The following is a 27,616-nucleotide window of genomic DNA, read 5'->3' on the forward strand; positions in this document are numbered from 1 at the left end:
ATCTCTTAAAAAGTGCACCAGCGATAAAATTCGGACTCCTGCTTCTTGCATTCACAGCTGCCTTGGTTGATATCTCTGTTAAGTGCCTGAAATATAGAGAAGTTGGCCATTCTGAAAATCAGAAATGTAAATTAAATCTCAAAATGCCTTGATAAAGGCCTTTCTCATGATTTTACCAAAGATAAATAATGAAGGAAGAGGAGAGAGAGAGCGTAAGGATTCAAAAATCCTTGAAGAATGACTTTGAAAATATAGTTTGGTTGAGAATATCAAAAGCTGGAAGGGTGTCTTAAAAAACCACAGAGAAGTTAGTAACAGCTAATTGTTAGTGGAAATCAGTGGTAAATGTAATTTTCCATGATTCTCTTGTTCAAAGTGTAATGCTATCAGGTAGTAGGAAAAAAACAAGAGTACATCTTGGCTGACTTTTTTTTTTTTTTTCTTCTAGCATCAAAATTGTGGATTTTCTGATTTGAGAGTTTAGGAGTAGAAAAGAAGAGATTTCAGAAACACTTGAGAAAGAACAATTAAGTGTGCTGATTGTAACTTAGTTATACAACCTTTCAGGCTGGGAGTGTTTGAATAAAATAGACATAGTTTAGAGTTGGAGCCCTGGCATTTGATTCTAGGCTCTGCTGTGGGAGGATAAGGCCCTGCTCTCCCATGAGCCTCAGTTTCATCATCTGTAACATGGGGACAAAGGACCCACCATATTGAGTTACCGTGAAAACTGAATAGTGGAGAGCGTTTAAAATAGCAAAACGTAAATAAACAGACTATTAAATAATGTTTATCCCCTTGTATTCTGCCCAACCTCCAACAGCTTCAGCTTGATTTGGGGACGGAAGATAGTGGTTGTTAATGAGGTGTTATTTTATAGACCATTTTATAATCATCGGGTTTAAGAAAAATGTCTTTTTAATTCTTGTTAGAAGGGGATACTCTTATTCTGATTTCATCATTGTGTAAAAAGAGCCTGGGCACTCAGATGTGTTGCTGAGATAGTGCAGTGAATCACTGCAGATTCGCTTTCACGTTCAACTTCAAGTAACAGTCACATGCAGATCTGGTGCTAAGTACTTTTCTCCACATTTCTGAGTGCAAATGCTTCATGGCTAGGGGCCAGTTGCTTACTAGGTCTTATTATCTACTTGTGCTAAGGATACAATGTTTTCTGCATTATCGGGATGTTCTTTTTGCTAGGATGGTTGCCTAGAAAATTTTTGGTTTGAAGTTGTTTTATATAAGACGCTTGAATTTATTTTATCTTAATTTGTTTGCAGGACAAGGAGCATTGAATAACTGAGTTACAAATGTAAAATAAAACATTGGGAGGCAAGCAATCTTATAAAAGGGATTTTTATAACATCGGGTATACTGGCATAAAATTTATAGTTTCTTCTGTCACTCCTAAATAGAGATGATAGAAAATAATCTAAATTTCAGCTGAAAGCTTTCAGAAGATAAATAGGGAGTATACTTTGTAATATTTACATACAAATATTTGGAGATACAGTGGTGCCAGTTGGGTTAGAGTGTTTGTTTGTTTAGGTATTTTAACTCTAAATTACAGTTTACAGGTATGATTTCAGGAGAAGTATACAGAATAATTAAAATCATTTAATATAAGGGTTTACTTTTATTAATTGCATGCCAGCCAAAATACAATGGCACAGGAAAAGGAAAGATTATTGAAATATTAATAAGTATTTTTACTAAGATTTCTAGTGTAATAAGGCTTTATTGTCTCTTCCGTTCATGACATTTTTCTCTGCAACAAACTGCTTAGTAGAATTTGAACGTTCAGTGCACCCAAATAATTTCTAAATTACTCATCTGCTTTCCAGTTTTGAGATTTTGGTAAAACTTCTCGTGATCCCTTGTTGGCAGTTTCCCTTTGGTTGTAATTATTCTTTTCCCATGTAGTTTTTAAAAAATGTTTACTTTTTGAGAGAGAGAGCTCGAGAGCAAGCCAGGGAGGGGCAGAGAGAGTGAGGGAGACAGAGTCCCAAGCAGGCTCTGCACTGTCAGCACAGAGCCCGATGTGGGGCTCGAACTCACAAACCGTGAGATCACGACCTGAGCTGAAACCAAGAGTCAGACGCTTAACCGACTGAGCCACCCAGGCGCCCCTTCCCATGTAATTTTACCTGCCCCATGTGAGAATCTATATTGTCTTCCGAGCCCACAGTGGGGTCACTGTGAAATGGTGCTAGCCTTGGTCCTCAATGTAGAAAAATTGGGCAAAAGGTATCAGCACTGTGTGTGGATTTCTTGAGGAAAGTTTTTGGAATATTTTGCGTGGTGTTTTACATCTGCAGACTTTTTCCTCAGCCTTGTCGATTCATTTTTAATGTCGTGGATGAATTAATTCAACTCTGCAGATTAGTAACGACCTGAGAGTGTCAGAGTTGAGTCCTAAAAGCTTTCAGGCTTCTTAAGTAAAATCTTAAGGACTACCAGGAAAGTGATCCATCGTGCTGGGCCTGGCCTCCTAAGACCACTGCTGTGACACCTGCCATAGCAGCCTACCCTAGAGCCTGGGGAGGAGAGTGAGGCACGGACATTGGCAGGAGAGCAGGCAAAATATTTAAGGGCTCGTAGATTCTAAGGATGCATCTGGCTGCCAAACTGCTTTCAATTTCATTACAACATGATTAAAAACATTACAGTTAGTTTATTTCCACATCCTTTTGCCTTCTTCCTCATGCACACGGTGCGTGGATGTTGCTGTGTGTCCGTGAGTGTGCACTTGTGCGTCTCCCTGTGTCTGAACCTGAGGCTTCGGGGATTCCTGGAGCTCATACAGCCGCCTGATACAAAACTTTTCATTTAAAGATGAAATTACTCCTTGGAGAATTTTCACCAAAGGCAAAAAAGCACAAAAATTCTCCTCCTCCTCTCTACATGCCTCATTACACAGAGATAGAGGATTCAATGTTTGAAAAATTATCATTTTTGTAGGTTTTATTTGTGGTACGTGAGAACTGGGAAATCTGGAACTCAATTTAACAGATGCTGTCTCTGCTTCCACAAACTACCCACGACTACTATTGTACAATCATATATATATATATATATATATATATATATATATATATATATATAAAGCAATACATCAGAATTGCCAAGTTTTAAGGTCTTAGAAATTTACCTTATTTGATGCTGAAGTAGACACCCTTATGCCATGTGTACTGGCTGGCTCCAACATGGTGAGCACCATAACCAAGGGAAAATTGGAGGATCATCGAGATGTGTTTCTAGATGAAACTTCACAATGGCAACTATGGTGGGGCTGGAAGAGGAAGGGTAGCATCTTGGGGTGAGCTGCAGATTCTGAGTGGGGATGCTGGATTTCCATCGTCTCACCCCTAATTTACCATCTGCCCTGAGTCACCAAAATTACCTGCCGAGCGTCTGTTAGGTGAAGTAACAAGCACATTGTATCGCGGCATTAAAAAGGGGCTCCACAGGAACCCTGGCAGGCCTACAGACTTGGCAGAGGAGAAGGAGTGGGGGCGGGGACAGGGAAGGAAATGAGAAAAAGGAGGGCTGCCGAAGGAAGAAGTGTGTCAGGAAGATAACTTTGTGGGGAATGGGCCTCCCCGCAGACGGTGTGGGCCACCCCGAGGGACACCTCAGGCCACCACCAGTCTTCACCCAGAACAATACTTGCCTCCCCGACTTTATCATCGTTCAGCAGGATGGAATGTGGACTTAGAGAAGATTCCACTTTCAGGCGATTCGCCGGCACAGTTTAACGTGGTCCCTGAATCCGCAGCCTGTGGGCACCCTTGGCTATTAATCTGTGAGCTTCTGATATTTAAAAATATCTAAAAGCTTAAAGGGTAAGAGGACAGTTTCACTGTGTTAAAAACAAAACATACTGCCCAGACTTGTCACGGTTAAATGAATTTGCTTAATGATTTCCAGGGATTTTTTGGAAATCTGTGTAAAGGATTTTATACTTTTTTTCCGAATGACCTGAATTTGAAGTTGGATAGACACACCCTCAAGGGAGTATCCTTTGAGAAGAACTGGGTTTATCTAGGGCTCTAGCAAAGTGTAGGTGCTATTTGGTGGTTGAATGAGTTGAAGTTCATACTGTATGTTTGGGTTATCAAGCAGATGCAAATGGGACCCACCAAGATTTTTAAAATAAGGGCTTTAGCCTATCAGATTTTAAATAACTCAAAAATAAAGAAATCTCAGGATCTCCGAGTTCTCAACTTCAAGTACACATTGGTAAACATTTATCCCTTTTTATTTTTTTTTTCATGTTTATTTTTTTGGTTTTTTTGAAGGGGGAGGGGCAGAGAAAGAGGGAGAGAGGGAAGCCAGCACTGTCAGCACAGAGCTTGACATGGGGCTTGATCTCAGGGACCATGAGAAAGCTGAGCCAAAATCAAGAGTCAGACGCTTAACCAACTGAGCCACCCAGGCACCTTTTACAGCAGTACCTGGACCCCTTCTCTCCCCATCTCTCTGTGTATGGATGTCTCTGGTCTCCTCCTCTGTCTCTGGTTCCTCCAATGGCATCATTGATTGGGAGACGTATAAGGCATCATATCTGCTGAAGTTCTCTGCCTTGAAGCTTCCTGAGAGACACTGTTTAGACAGAAGTGAAAAGTCTAGGGGAGGGGACTAATTAGATGTGACCCCCCAGGCAGTGTGTGATGGTGGTGGTCAGTGACCCCTCCTGCCATGGCTCAAGGACAAGTGTAGATCTTTGAGTGTGAATGTCCGTATGGACCATGAAGGTGTGGGAACGTGAGCACGCATACACAGGAGCATCATGCACACTGGTGCCTTCCCCACTCGGACTGGTGACTCCCCTGGTCTGGAGGGACTGAATTGCTCACTTTTGGAGATGAGCCAGCTCTTTCAGGCCACTAGAGATCATTTGCTAAAGAGACCCTGGTGGTTTGAAAAAGTAAATGTACTTCCCAAAGAGAAAGCCGCCTGTGGATTGGTGCAGACCAACTTCACATTTTGAATCCTGTGATTATTTCTTCAATTTCTACATAGCTGCTAGCTGACCTCTTCAGAGTCAAGATCACTAGACTTTCATTTATCTACCTTTTTTGGATGGCACTGGTAAGGTAGAAATTTTGAAAACCAAAACCCCACTGTTTTTTTTTGTTTTTTGTTTTTTTTTGTCTGATAAAGAAATGATTCTGACATCATACTGATGTGATAAACGACCAAGTGAGAAGATATGTCAAAGTGCTTTGTATACTGTAAAGTGATTTATAAATATTAGGCATCAAATTAAACTTGATAGGGTGGGGAGGAGCAACCCACCTGTAAAATCATGTTATTTGGAGGTGAAAATAAGATCAGTGTGCATTCCCGGAGCACACACCAGCTGGGAGATAGCCCAAGGCATATCGAACTATACACTAAGTCAGCTCAGGTTAACTATTCTCTCCAGAAGGTCTATAAACTGAATACACCTGTATGCAGATATTTCAGGTTTAACTAGTTCAATCTATGTTGTTACATTAAAATTTTTAGTAGCTATCATTTATTGAGTGCTTGCTGCATGCCTGGAAATATACATATGTTATGCTTATAGATGATTATTCTTTAATTGAAGTGGATTGACAATGGAGTATTTTTCCAATGTATGGATTAAGATATTAAGAGTTAGGGAGGTCGTGATTTGTCTAAGACCATGTAATTGGTGCAGCCAGATTTCAAACTGGGATATGGCTACCTTCAAATTTCCTTTATTTTGACTGTGTTCTACTGTCACTGAGTATTAACATATATTTTTTTTATGGTAGTGTGTGTTTGTGTGAATGCAACTGTGTGAGATGTTTACAAATTGCACAAATATTTTTCAGATATTTTATGATCTTTCAGATAGAAGATCACAGTATCAGATGACAACTTAACACAGCGATCCTCTCTATATATAATCACTTAAGCTATTCATTTGTTCATATAGGAACATATTTGTGTTTAATGTGTTACACTTTCCTGGGATGGAGGGTATAAGGATGAATAAGCTATAGAGTAGGATTTCAAAACACTCATAGTATAGAATTCTACAGGTCATCACAAAACAGTACAAGGTTTGACATGACAGAGGTGTGCATGAGGTGCTCTACATGCTCAGGGGAGAGCAGCCTCACTCATCCTGGGGGAAGTTTGTGTGTGTGTGGTGTGTGTGTGTGTATCAGGGAAGGCTTTCTGGGGGAGGTAGTATCTGATCTGTAACTTAATTAGCAAGTAGGAGGTAATTAGGGGCTGGAGCCAGGCAGGAAGGAAGGATGAGGATTGGCCTAGAGGGACAAACAGAACATATCTGCCAGAAATCACATGCTTGAGCACAAGGAATAGGTTGAGGAATGGTCCTCAGTGGGTGGACTATGAGGGCTTACTATATGAGGCTAAGGATCCGAGACTGTGGTGTTCTATAGGCAGTAGGGGGCCGTTCATTCATTCAACAAACATGTCCCCAAGTGTTGTGCACTGAGCTTGATAGACAGGATGCAATGGCGAGCAAAACTGACCAGTTCCTATCCTTATGGAGTTTATATTCTAGTGGAATCAAACTCTTAAATCTGGGAAGTGATTTGACTGAACTCTTTGAAGCTGGGAGGGCCTTAACAAGACCAGCAATCACTAAGGTGAAAAATGAGAGATTTATTTGTGAACTATTTAGGGGTAAAAGTGAACAAGATATGAGGACTGATTGTACGGGAGGTAGAGAGGGGGGAGCGGAGTAGAGAGGTGTCATGGATGGTTCTCAGGTTTATACCATGGATGCATGGGGTTATACCTACTAGGATCAATAAAAGAAGAATGTGTAGGGTGTTGATGGGGAGATGAAGAGTTTAGCACTGGACTTGTTGAGTGAAGCGAACATCCTTTCATGGAGATGGTTTAGCAGGTAGTTGGGCATACAAGTCCAAAGACCAAAGAAGAGATCCAGAGACACAAATCTCATGGTATATGGGTGATAACTCAGATCACAGTAGTGAAAGGAACTGTTTAAGGAAAACATGGAAAGTGATGTGAGGAATGGATGTATGTCCAAAATTAAGGCATAGATGGAAAAAGAATGGAAAAGATGGAGAGAGGAAAAATTATCCCTGGATGTCTTTACTCAGGAGGAAGGATCGTTTGGGAAGTTGCAGCTCATCTGTTAGGATATTGGTAGAACAGTAAATATGAATGATTCAGTTTAGTTCCCTAAGCCTTGACCAAGTGCTGAGCACACACCATACATTATGCTGAGCTGAGAAAGAACAAGGTAGGAAAGATCCAGATATTATCTGTGCCCTAGAGGAGCCTGTGGTCAAGGAGGTCATTACCTCTGTTTGACCACAAAACACCTGTATAATTACCTCATAAATTAAAAAATGGCACTTGATGAACCTTCCTTATTATCGTTTAAAAACCCCTTATTTTCAAGCATTCTTGAGAAATGATAGAAGGCATGGGAGTGTTCAAACTGTTGCAGAGAGAAAACATCTCTGGGGAGAATCAAAGTGACTGCCCAGTGACTGCCTCCATTTATGACAAAAGAAATAATGTCTGAAGGACCATTGGCTCTCAATGTCGGGTTAAAGTGTTGACTCCATGATCTTGAAGGTCTTTCCAGCCCTGACTTTTCCATCTGGCCCCGTGAATGTCTCCTAGAGCACTGGTTCTCAGACTTTGAAAGAATCACATACCCCTTTGACAATCTGACGAAAAGTTATGGACACTCTCCCCAGGGGTAAAAATGCAAGTATGTCCATAAACAAAATTATTGTTAAAACAAAACACCCCCGACCCCCGAAGTCTTTAGGAGGTCTCTGGACTTCGAGTTAGGACCTCTCGTCTTAATGGATTTCCAATAGGAGAGAACATACGCGTCGCTTGCTCTGAAATCATATACATTGAAGAAAAAAGCCTCCTTGGGACTTAATTTAGAACCATGACTCTGGTTTGCTATACATCTAACGCAATACATCATTGATTTTATTCTGTCAGTCTTACTTTACAAGTGGCCCCAAGCAACTCACAACTTCACAGATATATGTGCATAATTGTATGCACATATTTTATTTTAAAAATAATAATGATGCTGTTTGGTGTAACCACGTAGAGTCACAGAGATTCGTTATCGTAACTGAGTTTCTGGGGTAGATGGATTTTGGGGGAGTTTTTTCTGATTAGAGCTGTCTTACATATTTATGCCAGAGAGTTCATGAGCTATTTCTGATACTTAGACTTTAATCATGCTTAATGAACTGAACTAAACATAATTCTTGTTCTGTTTTGGTAACCTTGTGGATTTCTCCTAATGCTCAGTTTTGTGTGACTCCACCGTTCTTGAAATGCTAATACCCAAAATGCTAATTCAAGAGAGGACCACAAAAGTTAGATTTCATTTCAGAGAAGTGCACTCAGTGTTCACAGGCCTTTCTGGAAGAGGTGGAAAATCTTGGCTCCTACCTTTGGTGAACACACAAATTTAAACATATAGGTTGCACGAAATTTGGATAAACCGAGGTGGAATCCAACATTTCTTGCATGAATGCCTGTATAATGTGGCGATAGCTGTGAGAAAAGAGGAGCCCGGCATCTAAGACCCAACACAATGAAAATGCAATGAATCGGAATGGCTCACAGATCATAGCGGAATCAGAATTTCCAGCAAGGAAAATCTTTTCATGGTGAATTAAGTGGTGGATGAAGAAAAATGGTGATGAAAAAAGGTAGGCACAGATCACAAACACTGGGCTCAGGGCTCACTGCTGAAGATTTAAGAACCTTAGCTAAAGCTATGCAGAATAGAATGTGGAAAATTGAATTTACTAAACAATTAAGCATTGAATTAATCTACATCCTGCACAGTAGAAAAGTGGGGGAGGGAGCAGAGCAGAGCTGAATAAATCAGTGGAGCTCATTAAAAGATAGTGAATATATCAGGTCTGTTGTAGCATAAAGGAGGACAGTTTCCTGTGTAACATGGAATAATTCTTGGGTTCTAAGTCACCTTTCTGGAATCCTAGTCTTAATCAGATTAACAAACATGCTTCTGATGAGGTTATTCTGTTGCTCTGTATTTTAGCTTGTTATCGGTGGCTTTTCTATTAATTACGAGTCAGATCACCAGTCAACAATAGTAGTGAGGGACAACATAAATAAAATGAGAGAGCCCAGGAGATGTCACTCGCAGGATCTCATGCATCCTGAAACTCCCACGGGTTCCTGCAGCCTCCCACATGCCTTGCCGGTCTTTTGTTCAATTACAGTTAATGCAATAGTTTGCCATTTTCTCCTTCTAATTATATTTTCAAGTGGGATTTGTAGCACATAGAAAAACATCCTTTTACATGTCGAGGCACCGGGGTTTTGTGCCTGGCATTGTCTGTCCCCTGGGTGCTGTACCATTCTTTCTGCAGAGCTCTGAATAAACAAGTCCCCCTTTTAGAGCTGCAGTTGTACAAACTGAAAATTTATGCATTAACTGTTTGCATTCTGAGCGTGCGTTCCAGATTACGTCTTCCAGCATGCATCTTCTGGCACGCTGCAGAATGTGTGTTTGTCCAAGGCACTTCTTTCACAGCACGCCTATCTTCCAGTCACTGAATCAGCAGATCAATTAGCACTGTTTTTGAGAATATGCATAATGGGCGAGGCAAACGCACAAGTGGTGAATCTCTCTGTGACTTTTTTTAATTTGGGGGGCTGCGTTAACCTTCCGGCCAAGAGTATAGAGTCGGTGGTGGGCAAGCATCCTTTTCAGGAACAGGGACTCTTCCTTTCATTCTTATACAGTGTGCCTCTTAGATGGATCTCTCCTTTTCTCTCCGTGGGTGTCAGAAACATTTTGATCTTCTCAGCCTTTCTTATCTTCTCTGGGACGTGAAAATACTTTTCAGGACGTAAGCAAAGGGCACTTTGATTTTGCGAGGCATATTTAAAGCGTTGGGAGGGTCAGTAAACTTTACCACCACCCAGTCATGAACCATGACATCCTGTGACTGAAATGATGTAGACATATTTTATACACAAGATCATCCTGCCTCTCCACTAATAATCTTGAAGACAAATATCACTTCCCAGCCAAGAACCAGCTTTCTTTTCTGCATTATTCCTACTGTGCAGGATGACCAGTGACTCATAAGGCTGTTTTTGAAAGCTAGCACTAAAAGCTAATTAAAATCTTTTCTGGTGATAAAGGGAGATTTGGGAGAAGTGTTGCCATGATTGTTTTCCCCAAGAATTTAATTTACTGCCAATTTTTCCTATCTGAACGTTACTTTCAAATGCACCCAGTGATAAGAAGCAACATCTGTTTTCCGTTCAATAGTACAAGAAGGCTCGGCATGGGGCTGAGTGTACACAGTCCGTGTGAATCTATTGTTATTCTCATTTCTTTTTTGTCCCCGTGCCTGGTCCATTTGCCGTGTACCATCCGGCAAACAGCTGACACATACTAGCTATTATGGACCCCGGCCTAATTGTAAGGTCTTAAAAGCTCTGCCATGTTTGGCTTCTAGGATGAATCAGGGGCCTCTATAAACCGCAGTGGTATAGACCACCGCTCTTATTTTGCATGTTCAGAGCAGTAGCAGACTGTTGTGCCAGAGGGTTTGTTGACGTTAAAAATATAGTCAGAATCAAGTGGCATCATTTCTCCTCCCCCCTCCCCCCTTCTTTGCCTGGGATGTTTTTGTTTTCCTTGGTAATAAAACATACAGTTACTTACAGAATAACTATCTGTAGATATTATTTTAGCTAGAAGCAGAAAGTGGCAGATTTTAAATGTGCCAGTGCAGCTCCGGGCTGGCACCGTTTGTGAAGGGGAACGGGAAAGGTGACATGGCTGTCCGTCCTGGCCTTCCATTGCATTGTCATTGTCCCACGGGAGCCCCCGGACCGGTGTTAACAGACCACTCTATTTGGATTTCTGATTTGTGCCCCCACAGCCCTCTTGGAACAGAGATCACGATGACACGGCATCCACTCGTTCAGGAGGAACCCCGGGCCCTTCCAGCGGTGGTCACACATCACACAGTGGGGATAACAGCAGTGAGCAAGGTAGGAGAGGTGATCTCACTCTCTTTTGCTACTTGTTTCATTTTTTAAGGGCTGAAAAACCAGAAATGTCTAGTTAGTGACTATTTATACAGGTTTTCTAGAACATAAACCCCTTACAGTATGAGAATCAGCTTAGCTTACCTTCCGGACCCTTTCTTCTTCTGTGCCATTCTAGCTGCCTAACTGTCTGTCATCTGGCCACCTCCATAAAACAGGGCCAGCGAGTTGACTGAGGGCAAGATTAGAGTAGATTAGAAGTTCGAATGTGCGTGAACAGTATGCCACTAATGCCCTGCTCTACAAGTAAAAAAAGTATTATGATGACTTGCCCTTCGAGGCTTTTCAAGAGATCGTGAAGAGACACCTTCCAAGATTCCAAGTTAACGATGTCTTCAGATGCTTAGAAGGCAGTGGGCCTTTTAGGGACTCACATTGGGCTTTCCCTCTCCACTGGGCTGAAGCCATTTTGCTGGATTTACTTATCCGAATCTCTTAAGTGCTTGGCTTCATTGCAAACTGACTACAGGGAATTAGAAAGAAATGAAAAGAAACCAGATCAATTTAACTTGTATTGTTCCTTGAATGCACATACCTGTGTGTGTACTTGGGTGTCCATGGATGTGCACGTCTGGCTGTGGCTAGTAGGAAATAAAGTTTAAACATAAAGTTAATCTTCAGCAAAAAGGTGACTGAGTGTTCAGATGTCTTTCTTGTACTGCCTTTGGTGAGATTGACTGCAGTGGAATTTTGTGTTCAATCAGTGCAACCAAAGCTTTAAAGAGTATTCTCCATCTGATTATAAAAAGACGGCTTTATTGAAGTTGACTCTGAGTCCACAGTAGAGGTGCCTACCTTAAAATCTGGTTTGATGATCATGTTTCATTGGAGTGCCATTAGACAACAAAAGAATTTTGTTTTCTTACGTAATTGGACTGTACCAATTAGAACTGCAAAGTCTAAAATGAATTTGACATAATTCATTTGGAAACAACACCAAGAAAGTTCTTTTTTTTAAGGCACGTGTGTGTTCTTTGGACTGGGAATAACTTCTACACATAGAATTTGAAGCGTTTGAAATACTTTATTGTTCAAAGAAAAATTGCTGACTTCACCATTTTACTATAAGACTAGTAAAAAGCGGAGCCGGAATAGTAAACTAGTTCAGAGCTGAGGCTGAAACAGGTAACCTCTGACCTCTGACTTTTACTGGAAGATGATATGCAGCATAAATCCATGGGGCCTTTTTTATTTCAAGTGTGTGTACGTACATGTTATGTGTCGCTGCTCACAGCGCTATAGTTAAGGGATGGCGGCACCTTCAACAGAAAGCCCTATTTTCAACTCAGACCATGAGTTTCAAAAAAGGTGACGATGGAATATAAATACTTTTTTCCTGTATTCCAAACTTGCTACGTGGGGTCATAGCCTCTTGTTTTGTTTGTTTGTTTCATTTTCTTTTTCATTTCTTGCTTTTTAAAACACACACACACACACACACACACACACACACATATATCATCTAGGAAGAGGCAGGTAGCATAACTGTTGCTTTGAAGGCTTGCCAACTGCTGAAATGTACTTGAATTTAAAATGGTAGCATATATGTTTTCTTAAACATAATCTGATAAAAGGATTTTGAGAGGGCAAAGGCCCCAGCCCCGTTCTTCCCCTCTGACATGTCACAACAAGGAATTAGGAATTGTGCGTGTTTCTTTTTCCTTCAGCAGGTGTTCTCCAAAGGCCAATTTAATAAGGAGTTTGATTGTAACCAGGAGACATCTCTCTTTCACATTACCTGAGTTGGCTACTTATGTCGTTTCTCTTGATATTTTTTCACAGAAGTTCACCGCCTAATCTGTTTTTTTAAGAATTTTCATAGAAATGATCTCATTTGAATGAGCTCAGTTGAACCTTTCTAAAACAATCCTGGCCCCATTTGACAGATGAGGAAAATAAGGGACGGATGTAGTGAGCGATTTGTGGAGGTCCGGGTGCAGCGTCAGACCTAAACTTTCAGTCTCCTGATTATTTGTCTGAGATTCTTCTCATCATGCCCTCTTTCCTGGCTCTTCACCAAAGAACTAAAGACAATGACTCCCGTGGTGAGGTGATAGAAGCTTTCTGTGCAGACTTGTCCCCCACCCAGCGGTTTGATAATTGTGGGTGCGGGAGCCCCTCCTTTCATCTCACCTGCCCTTCTCTGTGGCTTCTGGGGGGCGGGTGGTGTCCTTCATTCAGCCCTTGCTAAATGCCGGATGAGGCCCGCAAGTGTCCCTACAACAACTTCTGTGCATTTCCATGCCAACCGCAACCCTTCTAAACCTTCATGCATCTCTGAGACCTGCGGAGCTGGGTCTTTGTGCAGCCTTCGGATTAACTGCGCACAGTGGCTCTTCCATGTTTTTCCCGCCTGCCTTTTCTGGCAGCCATGGATGTGTGAGCTGTGCCAGCATTTGGCCCGTAGTGCATGTCCTAAATAGTTATTTACACAGTTTGAGTCCATTTTAGTCAACTGGGTAAATAACAGCCCTCTTCAAAAGATTTATAAATCCATAAATATGTCTTTATACATACCCAATAGACAGAAATAACTCAATCTGTCAAGAACATATCCAAAGAGGTGTTTCCCCCACAGACAAGAGTAATACATATTTTAAAACTTTCTCTACTGTATTATTTGTACTGTTTCTTTTTCCTCATTCCTTTTCATTTTTCACCACTTCATTATGGCACCTGTGGCACAAAAAAAGAAATCCCTGGGCTCTGGTCCTCTGCTAAATAACCTTATCTGTGCGCAAAGTAGGCATATAATAGGCCATATCTCAACCGAGTCCTGTTCTTTTGGACTTTCAAAGTAAACAGAATAAAATAAGTCATTCAGGGAATTTGTAATGTTCTGACAGATTTCAAAATACAGTGACAATTCCTAGTTAGCCTTCCAGCCAGTTGGGGATTTTGAGTGCCTGATGATTTGCCAAATTAGCGGCTGTTGTGATTGATAGAATAGTTTCAATCCAAATTTTTACCTAAGCATAAAAAAATAAAACAGAAAATCCCATCCTGGGCACTCTAAAAAGAGTATATGTGAGATACATAATTAAGAAATTGCTAAACATTCTTCTTCTTCAGGGATTTGATGTCTGTTCATGATTTACGTAATACATCTTTCCCCCAACTCAAATTGTTTACGATGGTAACTTTTCCTATGGTATCTACTTTCATTTGATATTAGCACTTGTGGCCATTTGTAGGAAATTGATTCTTTCATAGAAAAACTCCTTTAAGTTGGCATTTAGAAGGCCAGCCTAACATCTGTATTTGGTTGCGGGTTCTGCCGCTGTTGCTATGACATTGATTTTGTGTACTCTTTAACTTCCTCAAAGCACTTGCAAAGATATGAGATTGAATTCTGATTTTATCCTTGTCTATTATTTGCCCTCTTCCCACTTCAGAAGAGAAAAAAGTAAAGCTCAGAAATATTGAAGTAACTGTCAGAGTCAGCTGCAGGATCTGGTCTCTTGCCTTTGCTTTTGTTAACTACTTTAGGATGGGGTGTCTTCACGACCCCAAGCAGTGTCTCATAAGATGAGGTACACACTGGCAAATATGTGACTCTTCCCTGTATCTTTTTTATCCTACCGTGTGCGGCTGCCCTACTAACCATAATCAGGGTCTACTCTAGGAAGCGTGTGGTTTGGAGCTGGAAAACACCAAGCACATCTGGTGCCTTTCCCCGCCGTATTAGAACTCCTTCCCAAGAGGGCTGCTGCGTCACTCTACAACTCACAAGCACCTTTAGCTATGACTGACCACATTTTGAGTTTGGGCACGTCTTCCTTTTTTTGGTTCAAAGTCAAGAGTGATGAATATATGATAGTAATAAAATAATGCAATAACATATTAAGGGCTGTCAGTCAGTATAGGTATTTCCATCCCTCGCTTTGTAAAGGAGATCACAAAGGCTCAGAGAGGCTAGGAGACTTGTCCAAAGTCCCATACAGGTTGGTAGGCAGTAGAGTTGGGACCTAAACCCATACAGTGGGATTCCAGAGCCCAAGTTCCTAACACCAGCGTCCTCTGGTGCTTTAGTGTGGCTAAGAGTGGAAAATAGATCATTGATGGACATTCTTTCTGTTTACCAGTTTGAGGTCTCTTTCCCCAGTGTCTGTACTAGGCCTGGCCCTGTCTCTGCAGTGGTGATGGAGCTGCGAATAAGCCAGAATCAGCATTAGCCTCAGGGGGGTTATACTCTGCTGGGGAGGGAGAATCTAGTTTTTTGTGTTAAGTAGGATGATTGAGATATTTACAGAGGAGCATGATGATTGATATGATTGATTTGTATTATGTATTAAGAGCCTATACCGTTTCACTCATTCACAGATTTACTGAATGGAGAATAGGGGCATACAAAACAAATAAGGACATTTCTCTTGCAGAGCATTGCCCATTTAAAGCTCATCTCATTCTCCTCTTTTGTGAGGAAAAAGAAGAAGTAGTATTTCTACGTTGAAATTTGATGTAAAACATTTCAACTCTAAAGGAGTTTAATGATTGCTGAAGCCTCTAAAACCCACTTATGAACTTCTCCTTTTGGGGGTAGGACTCAGTTCAACAATAGTATCTTTGCTCCCACTTAAAAAAAAAAAAAGCAAGACCAGCATGTTTCTTTAAAGAGGGATAATTGAAAAGCACTGCTATTTCTTTATAGTAATGTGTCAATAGTTGCAATGCCTCCCGGAGTCCCTCACCGCCCTCCCCCCCCCCCCCCCCCCCCCCCGCCCCAACACCAGCTTTTGTGAGTTCAGGCAACCTATAGGTGAAGGCAGTCCCATTTATTATTGAAGGGAATCTCAAGGCAGTGGTTTCAGGCTTTGGAGGCCAGCAGGCAGAGCTGGTTGGGGGGTGGGGGGCATGGGGAGTGGGGCGAGGGGTGGTGGGGAAGGGCCACATTATGTTCCAGATGACTAAGCAACGATTTATATACCAGCTCGCCTTTTTACATGAAGAAGAAAAGTAATAACAGCCCAAACCCGGGCATTTGAAACAGTCAGCTGTCCGATGAATAATGGGATAGGTGGGAAGGAGCGCTCTGATTGGATGTCTTAATGAGCACATTTCTCGCAGAGTTTGGGCTGCAGTTCCCCTTGACCTTTGCCCTTTATTGACCAAACTGACACTTCATTTTTCACATACTTCCAATTATGTCTCGGCTTAAGTGTTGCCCTCCCTCCTTTATTTCTTTCCTATGGACAACTTGAGAGTGGTTGAGGCCACAGAAGATATTTTAATTTGAAAAACTACCGTAGCAACTCGGGCTTGGGACGTAATCTGTAATCGGCAGTTTTTCAGATGAGAACACAAAGTGAATACTGCTGGTTTAGAAACAGTTTTCTTTGCTTTTTTTTTTTTTTTTTAAATCCCAACTGATTTTTAAAACATGTTTTTAAACATTTTTAAAAATGTTTGTTTGGGTTTTTTTCATTCCATTTGTCTGTTGGTCAGGGTAACTTGAATGATCTATTTTCTTTCACACTTACTTCTTAAGCCTTACACTTCTGCGGGGACATCTTATATTTCAGTGGTGCTGTAATGCTTTTTGACTAATACACTTTGGAGAGAAAAGTAAAATATAATTGTGACCGTAGGCCTTAGCCCTTAGACCATTGCAGCCCCGTGCGTTACTTTAGTTACATTTAATGTCGGACTGCAAATTAAAGGGTGGCCTTTGCATGTAGTGGCAGGCAGAAGAGGAAAATGATTTCCTGATGGGAAAAGTCAGGTGTAAAAAGGAAAGGGAAGTTATTATACTCAGCAAATCCCTGTTATCAAAAGGTCCATATCATTAACTTATCAAACACATTGAACGAGATGGATAGACAGAGAATTGTTTTCCCAAGAACACCCCATGCTGTCTATATTCACCTTTCCCTTTATTGACTCATCAAATGTGAGTAACCGTCTTCTGTTCTCCATTCTGTTGGCTTCTAGCATCATGAAAGCAGGTCATCTTAAAATAAAGAAAAATAACTTGGTCATCTAAAAAGTAGTAACTGTGTATTTAGGGGCATGAACTTGGCCATAGGTGTTTTCACAGAAAGTGCATCTTCTGACTATTAGGTAATATTGCTGGTAAACTTGAGGTCAGTGTTTTTCATCTTAAACAACTGGAAAATGTATTTGAAATTATTTACTCCCAGATATATTTCCCTCCAACACAGAAGTATTTGTTTAAAAAATGGATGAAGTGTTACCTACTTTATTATGTAGCCCTCTGGCATATCCATGGCATAATTTTACTATAATATGGTAATAAAAGAATATGTAAAAGGCAGACAAAGGTTCTGTCTTTTTCTGTAAGGTGACCTCTGTTACCAAGTAACTGCTTTACTTATGAGCTTATTAAAAACTCAAAAAATGAGCTTTTCATACTTCACAGGCATTGATGTGAAAATGAGCTGTCCTGTGAGTAGTTTTCTTGATCATTTTTAGAACAATTGATTAGCCAAAGAGCTCCTGTCATTAGTTGACATTGACTGATAGCAATTTGTCACAAGCTCTGAAGGTCAGCTAGACAGTTGGAGTTTCAGCCTGCCTTTGATTGACCTTTACTGATTCCATCCTCATGTGATTGGCTTTGAATAGGTCTGACCCTCAATTGGAAAAGACAGGGCATTAGTCAACAGGATAATTTCTTATATTTTCTGTTGATTGCTCATTTTTATTTGTGTGTGAACTCATGGTGTGGATATCTTATCAAATTTATACTCTAATTTTTGAAATTTAAAGGGCATGATACTTGTTAAGTATGGCCTTAAAACCATAACTCTGTTTCCCTTTTGGTTTGCAACGTTATAGTGGACTCGGTATGTGATGTAGGCTTCGCTACTGACACTTGCCATTGTCACCTGTGCAGATACTGGAGTTTTGCTGCATGTGATGGAAACATGCATGTTGCATGGAATTTTGTGGTGGCAGTCGTGGTTGTCTCTTAAGAGATACCAACTCCAGTGGGACTTGTAGAACTTCTGAAATTACACCCCAATTCTCTGACTCTCCTAGAATTAATGATAGCGGTCTCTCAAGAATCAGGTGATAGTTTTAAATAAAAAATGAGTGGTAAAGAATTATATGAATAATGATGCTGTGTCAATTCATCATTTGTCTCTGCAGCCCAAAAGCTATGAAAACTTTTTTAAAAAGTACCTTCTCTGTTTCCCTCAGCCTGCTGTAAATTAGAGAAAGCCTCTCTGGCTGTCATAGCATTAGCTTTTCAGTGGGAGGGGAATGTATTTTCTATTGTAGAGGACTCAGACTTAATTGTTCGAAACACTCGATTCTTTCTTTCCAAAACTGTAAGGTATTTTCCCAGATGCATCACATATAGAAGAATATAGCCCACTCTCATATTAATAACATGGATTTTATTGCTTCATGTTAATAATAAAAATGGCGACCTGAGCTTTAAAAACCCAGATCTTAATGTGTCGTTATTTAATTATTTAATGCAGTTTCCTTCTAAGGCCTTTCTTTTCTCTTATTCTCTCTCACTTTCCCTTCTTGATTCTGCGTTGGGTTTTAAGCTATAAGCAATAACTTGTTTTTCAGGTCAGCCTTCCTAGGCATTCCAGGGCTACCACACACAGCCTGGCACAGCTTAACCGTGTGTTTCGGTTTCTACCCAAGAAAATAAACCAGGAGAGAACCCATTGTCCCAGGTGGCGGATTCTTCACCCTGTGTCATTCTTGGCAAGGCAGAAGCAGGGAAGTTAATTTTAGGGAAGTATCCATTTAATGTAGCCCAAGGAGATAAAAAGAGTTTAGAATTGTAATTGTTTTTGCGGAGGAGCGAAAATATTATCACGAGTTGTATTTAAGAGGGCGGGGGGAGTGTAAATTTATACATTCTGGTCAAGTCATCAGAAACGGATTAAGCACTTACTGTGTCGCAGGTGCTCTGTAGGGGGCTATAAGTGCCAGCAGGTCACAGTGTTTGCCCTCAGGAAGTTTGTGTGTGCTCCCAAGAGCATCAAGCATATGTAAGTGGGATATTCTCTAAATATGGACTGTTCCTAGGGAGCTGGAAGAGCTGGAATGAAATTTCACGTTGCTAATGACCCAGACGTGGTGAACTCTGTGATCAGGGCTGTTGACTGAAAGACCAGGTGGGAGCTATCTGGCCTAACTTGCAGAGGGACATCTCTACTTTGGTCCTCTGGCTGCTGCTGAAGAGGCTTAGCATCTGGCAGGCCCTGTGAGGTCCACTTTGATCCACAGCCCACTGGCAGGAACTTTGTTCAGCCCTCCTGCATAGCCACTCGGCCACTCGGGGGCCTCCACTGCCTTCAACTAGTGAGGTTATCGTTGCTTTCTCCACCATCAGTCACCAGACTGCTGACTTATACTGATCCTTGTCAGAGAACTCTGACATTCTGGGGGAGAGGGGATGCCGTTGGAAAACTGGTAAAGTCAATGGATACCGTATCAGGATAACATTTTTATTAATGCATAAAATAAAATACATAGGACTACAAGGGAAACCAATTGTATTGAAATTCACCTATCAAAATATTTTTAAGACAAATTATAGGGGCGCCTGGGTGGCGCAGTCGGTTAAGCGTCCGACTTCAGCCAGGTCACGATCTCGCGGTCCGTGAGTTTGAGCCCCGCGTCGAGCTCTGGGCTGATGGCTCGGAGCCTGGAGCCTGTTTCCGATTCTGTGTCTCCCTCTCTCTCTGCCCCTCCCCCGTTCATGCTCTGTCTCTCTCTGTCCCAAAAATAAAAAAATAAACGTTGAAAAAAAAAAGACAAATAATAGTATAATTATAGAAGTGCTTTATTAAATATGAGTTAAATAACAAGGTCTAGCTGTTTCTGTTGTCTACCACATTTTTGAAATAGTGATGAATGTAAACGATGTTTTAAGATCTTTGTAACAATTATATTGTTATATGTAAATATGATTTCCTTTGATGACAAAGTTTCAGGTCCTTCTAATGGTTTCCTGGTTTGTTACTTACCTAGATATGCACTTGAAAGAAATTTCAGTTAGAGGTTAGTGAGAATAAAATATAATTTTTTCCCCTTCTGACTATATGGAGCTTCTGATTTCTAACCATGGACCCCCTGGTGGGGGAGGGTCTATGTAGCCCAAGTTAAAACCTTCTAAACTTAATTTAAGTGTCCTCTGCAGGAAGTATTCTGTAAACTCCCAGATTGGAGGAAGTAACCCTCTTCTGTGTTGTCATGGTATCCTGTGGCATATCCTTTCTCGTATATTGAAGTGAGCCATTCATGCATCAGCCTCCCCAGGATGCTTCCTGGGAAGGGACTATGTCTTGTTCATCTTTAAATCTCCTGTGCCCAGAATAGTTATGGGCACGTGGCCATTGGTGGGTAATTATTTATTAAAGAGGATTGGGAACCCTCTCATGCTTTCAAACTGTGATTACACTACATTCTCTCAGCACTGATTTCTTCTGGGTGCCAGATGGCTAATCACATCGCAATCTCAGTCAAAATGTAAATAGATACTGAGGTCTTACCTGTCCTGACTCCCAGAGATACATTTTAACGGAAGCATTCAAGAAAAGATTCAATGGATAGTCCTTTCAGAATTGGGGGTAGATGGGTTTGGGGATGTACCTTAAATCATGCTGCCCACATAATTGCCTGTTCTGCTCACTCCTACTCTTTGGTACCATCCTCGGACCCTGAATGGGCTTCTAGTAGAGAACGGGTGGCGACTGGCAGCAGCATTTTAGTATCTTTCAAAAGACCTTAGGGTAGGGTTAAGGATGAACACTGAGACAGGACCCCCTGTTCACCCTGGGAGGATGCTTTTATATCTATGCCATTCCCCGCAGCAGACATGATTCCATCCCGTGGGATTTGATAGCTCTGCTCCTGAATTTCTCTTTTTCCTCCATGAATGCTAGCACTAATTAAGGATAGTGGTAGAGGTTTTGGCTGTTGGCCTAGCGAAAACTAACCCAAACAGTAAATTTATGCCAAGCATTTTCCTTAAAAAGAGGTAGGCGTTGTCTACCTCTTACATTGATTGGTCCCAGAAGTGTAGTTGGTAAGTTGGGTTGTGCTCAAGTGTCTGGCTTTGTGGATTAGTTCAGTCTTGCAGATAATTTTCCATAATTACTTAACCTAAAAGCATTCTGTTTGATTAGTACAATTAGCTTTGGCTTTCCCCATTTACCAATATCAACCCCATATGCATTCCCTCCATCTTATTTCCTAACAAAGGGTGAAAGAGGTAGAACTTTCTTTTACTTCTTTCCACATCAAGAGAAAGAGAGAATATGAACATATCTAGAAAATCTTTAAGTTTTCTTCCAATTTGTATATTTTTAAGGAAGGAGGAATTGAAGAGTGAATGTAGAAAACACTCAACTTGCTTGTTGCTAGCTTATTAGCATTCGATCACTGCTGTCTCTTTAAATATTTCATTTGCCTTAGTTTGAATCTTCCCTTGAGTGCCCCATGACAGCAGCCAGATAGTACCTTGATACCCTTATATTTTGATGCTTTGGGAGAAGAGGCTATATCTTAATTTTAAAACGTACTTCTATATTCTCTCCTTTGTTCTGAGAAAGGGTTTAAGGAAATTAACAAAAGTGTAAACAATAGAATAAAATCAAGATGTGAAGAAACAAGAACCAAAGGAGATTCAACAGGAGGCCAGTCATAAGGGTAGTTCAGAACACTGGGAATCATAAGAGATCATGTACAGTTGCTAGAAGTAGCCAGTTTGGCTCTGAGCTTCCTAGCAGCCAAAATGAAGAATGAAATATAATTAGTTACAAGATTGACAGAGTCCGTGGAAGTTGTTTGGAACAATTTGCTTGACTGGTGTGAGACTGGAGAGAGATTCTCCTATGGGTCCTCACAAGGGGAATCCAGTGAGATGGCCCCTCTTGCACCCCCTTCAGCTCCTAGCACAGTGCTGCAGATACAACCGATAACCCGATAAACATGTGATTGACCCATCCGAGTAGATACATGCCTGGATTCATATTCAGCCCAATCTTACTTTCACTTCTTGGCACCTAAGCTAGTGTTGATTTCCATGGTTGAAACAGGTGGCAGCCTCTCTTAATCTCAGCCCAGGTTGTTTTGTGAGACCTTTCCCCCTTTTCTATCTCCTTCTTCTGACCATGGTGTGTCAGCTCCGTTTTCCAGTCTTTTCTCCCCGTCTCTGGGGCCAGTGATGCAGGTGAGAATGCTCTTGTTGTTCTGATTATTGTCTGCTGAAATAGGGTTAATGGCCCCAGAGAGATCCATTAAGTGATGAAGAACTGGGGTGCCAGCTTGGGAAGATTCAGGTACCACACTCTAAAAATGGACATTCTGAGGGAATGTGTTTTCAGCCTGTAAAGTCGGAGGCGGTGTGTTACGAATATTTGCTTTACTACATCCCAGCACCAAGAACATCCCTTTATGGGAAAGGAATACATTTAGTGCAAATAGAAAATATTGCTCGATATCGTGAATTTGAAGCTTCCAGGAGGAATCTTCTCAAAGGGAATAGAAGGAAGACAGGAATAGTACCATTCACTAACTTAATGAGTATTAATTGAATGTCTGTTATGTACCAGTGCTAAATGTGAGAATTCGGAACAAAGAGGCTGTTCCTGGAACCAAGAAGCAGACAGTCCAGTGGCAGTGCAGGTAGTTAACATATGGTAGATTAAGGCTCAGGACTCAGTAGGTCCCGTATAATTTGGAAGTAGAGGAATGGCACCTAAAAAAGCGGTGTGGCCTCTCCCTGTCCTTCCACAGGAGCGCCTTCCTCCATCACAGCACCCTTTTTCATGGAGCCCGAATGGGACTCAGATGTGGGTCCTTCTCCACATGGCATTTCCATCCCCTGAGTTGGTCCTAGCATCCACCTGCTTTTCATCCCCAATCTTCCAGCTAGCTCTCCCGAAGGGGTGTGTCTTCGATGGGAAGTCGGGACAGATGGAGAAGTAGAAGGACATGTGAGGCCAAAAAATTAGTTGGTGTGAAGGTGAGGGGGAAAGCGAAAGCATGACAGCTTGGAAGCTGCGTGTGTGCCTCAGCACGAGCAGCGAACAGGGTGTGGGAAAGGAGGAGTTACAAGGGAAAGCGAGAGGCAGCAGGGGCCAGACCGTGAGGGATCAAATCTGTCGTCTTAAGGAATTGGGAGTTTGCTTGGGAGGCAGTAGGGAGTCACTGAAAACGTTAGGTTGGTGTCATGGCAGACCTGCTTGAAAGAGGAATAGATGCGGAGGGAGGCTGGAGTCACGCTGCAGTTATTCTGAAATGTTGAGGATGTGGCATAAGGCAGAGTGAAGCGGATGGAGAGGAGAGCTTTGGGAGAGGAGACTGGACCAGACCTAGAGGGGACTGGGGTTTGGGAATGGGGGTTAGAAAGGTCTGGGATGATGCCAAGGTCTCAGAGTACTGTTGTCTACACCACAGGTCTCTTCTGGCCTGCTCACTGTCTTCTTAAGTGTTAGCTTCCCTTCTCCAGATACGGGAACAATATAGATGGCCATTGTTGCCTGTGGTTTTTTCCTCACACGCTGGTGGGACAGAAGCGACACTTTTCCTACCCCTTCCTGAGGGTTGCCCACGGAAGTCCGGCCACCACTCTCTTTCGGAGGGCTCTGGCTCCATGGGGACCAGGGGCTGGGTGGAAAGGAAGAGGCCAGCTAAGCTATCATGGGAATTCCGTGACTCATTTCATCGGTTTACTGCTCTGAAAATGAGGTGACTTCCCCCTTTGCTTGACAGTTGACTGATGAACATTTCCTGAGTATTTGCAGAGTAGATGTTTTGTTACATGGGCCTTGGTGTTCATGGACTCCCACTGGATTCTCATCCTAGTGTGTGCTTCAGCCTTTCCACTTCCCAGGCTGCTAATGTTTCTGTTTATGTAGAATCTTCAAATCACCTGCCCAAGACTTAAGAGACTCTAGGACTGGAAATAGTATACTCTTGGGCTGCTGATGCAACTTTGGTTACATTTACTTTTTTACCAGAATACTACAGAACGAAAGATAATTTTTTATACCAAAAGAGTATTTTTTAGACTAACAACACTGTCACGGGGTACTTAGTATGCCTACACTGAAAGTTGTCCTTAAAAATAGTGTACTTCATTTTGTGTGTCTAGAATTTTTTTGTTGGTTCATTTTTAGTTTTCACTTTCTTTCCCAGGATGTGGGTTTGTGTATTTTTAGAAGGATTGTCCTTTACTTCGATTCCAGATGTCCTGATGCTCTCGATAGGAAAGGAGTCAGCTTTGGAAAACGTTAATTGCTCTGCTAAATGGTAGAATGTTAATAAAAGCTACATAGCAAGAAGTGGAATCATTACTTTCAGGCTCCAAGAATGTTCCTTAGGCTCATTTTTCGTAACTGAAGTGAAAGCAATAGGTTTGCATTATGTGGGTCAGAGTTATCGTCTTAGATAGTAGCCATGGTCCTTAGATTTAATTTTCATATTTCAAATGGAGGCGGTAGGTTTAACGTGTCTTACTTTGCAGCTGGAACAGATTCTATTTTTAATCTGTAAGTCGAAAATGGCATGGAGCCAGGTGCTGCCCGGATCCAAATGCATAGTTCCTGTTGATATCAGTGAGTTTCATGATGGATTGGAAAGAAGTATGTGGCCTTTATTCCAAATATCTATCTGACTCTTTAGAATTAAGCATGCTGAACAAATCCTAGCACTTTTCAAGTAAAAATGAAGTGTTTTCTAATGTAGCAACCATGCTGGCTTAAAGGTATAATGCAACAATTCCAAATAGACACACACACGTAACCGTAGAATTGGTTTTCAGGCAGAGAGAGGCAGCTGGGATCAGGGACCTGGGCGGCATAGTAAAGGACATGGCTGTATCGAGCTACACAAAATTGCCTTTAAATAGAAGAGGTAGGGGAGAAAGGCTTTTCTTGGATGGTACTCTGCTCATGGGAGTACACACGTTATTTTATTTTTTTTGGGTGGGGGAAGTACACACATTATTGTTGGTGAGTAATTCTAGGAGGGCCCTCCTGCACTTCCTCAATCCTATTACCCCGTGGTGGGAATGGTAAGGCAATATTCGTTCAGGATTGACTGATGTTTGCATCTATAAATAAATGTACTCAAATCATAATTGTTATAACAGGATTGTTTGATTACCTGGCAATGGCCTTGTTCTGAGATAGCTTTTGGATCACCTGTTCAGTGGGAACATTTGACAGACCTCATGTTTATTACCCAATTGAATGTCAGTAGCAATTGCAGCTAAAGATAAACAAAAATGCAAGTACTTGTTGACCTTGACTTTTTTCCACAAGAGATTGGACTTGATGGCTCTATTGCTGTTGAGCTGATAAGGGTTATAAACAGTAGTTTAAAGAAAATGCTTTATTCCCAGAGGAAAATACCCTATTTGCTGTGGGAAATGGCAATAGCCATGTGTACCCTTTGCCAGATTTTCTTAATTCACCTTAATTTGGCCTGTGGGAAAAGGATGTGGGAGGGGGGACTTTTATGGCTTTAATATATATTTGCATATTGTTATAACTTGTGAATGGGGGTGTAGTTAGCAGACTGAATACAACTTTAGAAGAGGCCAATGACGTTTCCATGACTTACGATAGTAACATGATTTCTTTTGAAACTCTCACGTTAATATAATATTGTGTTTCAGAGATGCAGCTCTTATAAAAATGCATTGTGGTGCAAAAATGCTCTTTCAGATTCTAATTAAAAACATAAACACGTCATTGATCAGTGATTTCACCAGGGGCAAGGAGAGAGAAAATTTGACCAGGTGAATATATTTACATGGGACACCACAGAAGTGCACGGGAGATGTGACAATCAGCACTTTTTCTTGGGCACCCAGTCTTAAGTTCCAGATTTGAATCAAGAAACTCTGGGCCATTAAGGATTCCCCATTTCTTGGTGAGCCAGAAAGCCTCGGTGACCTATCCTTTCTGCTCTTAAAAATCCCAGCGCATTTTCCTTTGCGAGGAGAGGTGCTTTGGCTTAATGCCACTGGCTTCAACTTTTGCTCTTAAAATGTTGTTTTGATGCATAGTGTAGTGATGGATGAATTGATTTCTGTGCATAAACGGTGGCCTAGATTCTTGCCCTGTGGAAATCCATGGAATTAAAAACTGTAGGTTCCCGGAGTGATAAGAGGTAAGCAAATGATTAGATATGCACGCAGGGGAAAAAATTGAGATGCTCATAGAATGGGAATAAGGGTCTATGTAATTTGCAAGTTTAATGGAAATGTAAGCCACTAATACAACTAATAATTTAATGCTAATATGTGAGAGTAAGTAAGTGTAATTCTAATCACTTCTTATTTGGTGTGTTCTCGAAGAGTTCTGAGTAAAAATGGACTGTATTGAAATATCTCCCTGGCTACCTGGGATGAAAATCTGGTCTGCCGACAGCTGTGGCCCTTAAGAAACCTCTGGGATACTAGCGACTCAGATTTCTCTCTAGATAGAAGTTTGGGACAATTTGAGATTGCAGAATCTAAACCGGAATTGCCTGCAGAGAGATTTAGAACACTAGCTGCAGCATTTATCGAATAGGTATCCAGGATCCCGTCTAGCATGCCCTTTTAAGTAGCCACTGGTATTATTTAATAATACAGATGATATTTTTTTCTAAAACTATTTGACCTTTTGCTCTACTTTTCAAAGCACAGATTTCCTCGTGAAGGTATCTGAGGCAAGCTTTGGATACATTTTTTGTGAGAGAATAGGGGCTGTTGAATGAAATTTTAAAACATAAGTAAAAAACGCCGTATTGTTTCTAACCAATAGGGAATGTCATGCTGTCTAAGAAAACAACAGTGTCAGAACAGAAGAGTTCCGCTCTCCCTGGTCTTCTTTGCTAGGCCCCTTTCCTTGTGAATTTCTTTGGAGAATAACTGCTTGCTGACTTCCACTTTTCTATGAAACTTTTGTGAAGAACGGTGGAAATCTTTGCAATGACAGATGCCATAGCAGATTATTATGATGTCCATTACATGGTGAATGAAATTAGGAAGAGTTGATTTCTGACATGGCACATACCCTTCCCTGTGACAGAAAGGCTGTAACCTAGAATCTTTGTTAAGAATCACATCCTCAGGATTGCTGGGGATTCTCTGATTAATACATTAGAAATGAGCAGAAAGGAGGCTGCCGCCTCCGTGATCCCGGTCCCCTGCAGCAGGAGGGTGCCTGGGACTCTGGGCTCACGCTCCTCATTCTCGGCTGCACAGGGGGGAATGTGGGCGGGGAGTTCTCTCTTTCCTCCTAGCAGTCACTGAAGGATGTGGCAAGGACATGAATTGTTTGTGGCTGGCTCTCTATCCTGCTGCTAGAAAGACTTCTGCGTTTATCTGCATTTTTCTGAGCACCAGTCCCTGTGAAGCCACCTCCCAGGCCACTTTGTGGGAAAGCTTTCTTTATGGTGGATGACGTGGCATTTCTTGTCACTTCCTCAAATTCCTTCCCATTGCCTATCAGCATTGCTCTGCACTTATCTGGGTTGAGCTTCAGCCAGCCAGAGCTGATCCAGGCTCCTATTTCAG

General features: G+C 41.5%; 1 protein-coding gene across 5 annotated transcripts in view; it reads left to right on the forward strand.

Annotated features, from left to right (window-relative positions):
- Positions 1–27,616, forward strand: part of MEIS1 (Meis homeobox 1) — a 138,683-nt gene that overhangs the window by 18,768 nt on the left and 92,299 nt on the right. For all 5 annotated transcript variants that reach the window (XM_023251722.2, XM_019827300.3, XM_023251723.2 and 2 more), the window contains exon 7: positions 10,938–11,049. In XM_023251722.2, coding sequence (XP_023107490.1) covers positions 10,938–11,049 — 112 coding nt within the window. The remainder of the gene's footprint in view (positions 1–10,937; positions 11,050–27,616) is intronic.

Source organism: Felis catus, chromosome A3 (assembly GCF_018350175.1).
Source record: "Felis catus isolate Fca126 chromosome A3, F.catus_Fca126_mat1.0, whole genome shotgun sequence".
NCBI classification, from domain to species: Eukaryota; Metazoa; Chordata; class Mammalia; order Carnivora; family Felidae; genus Felis; species Felis catus.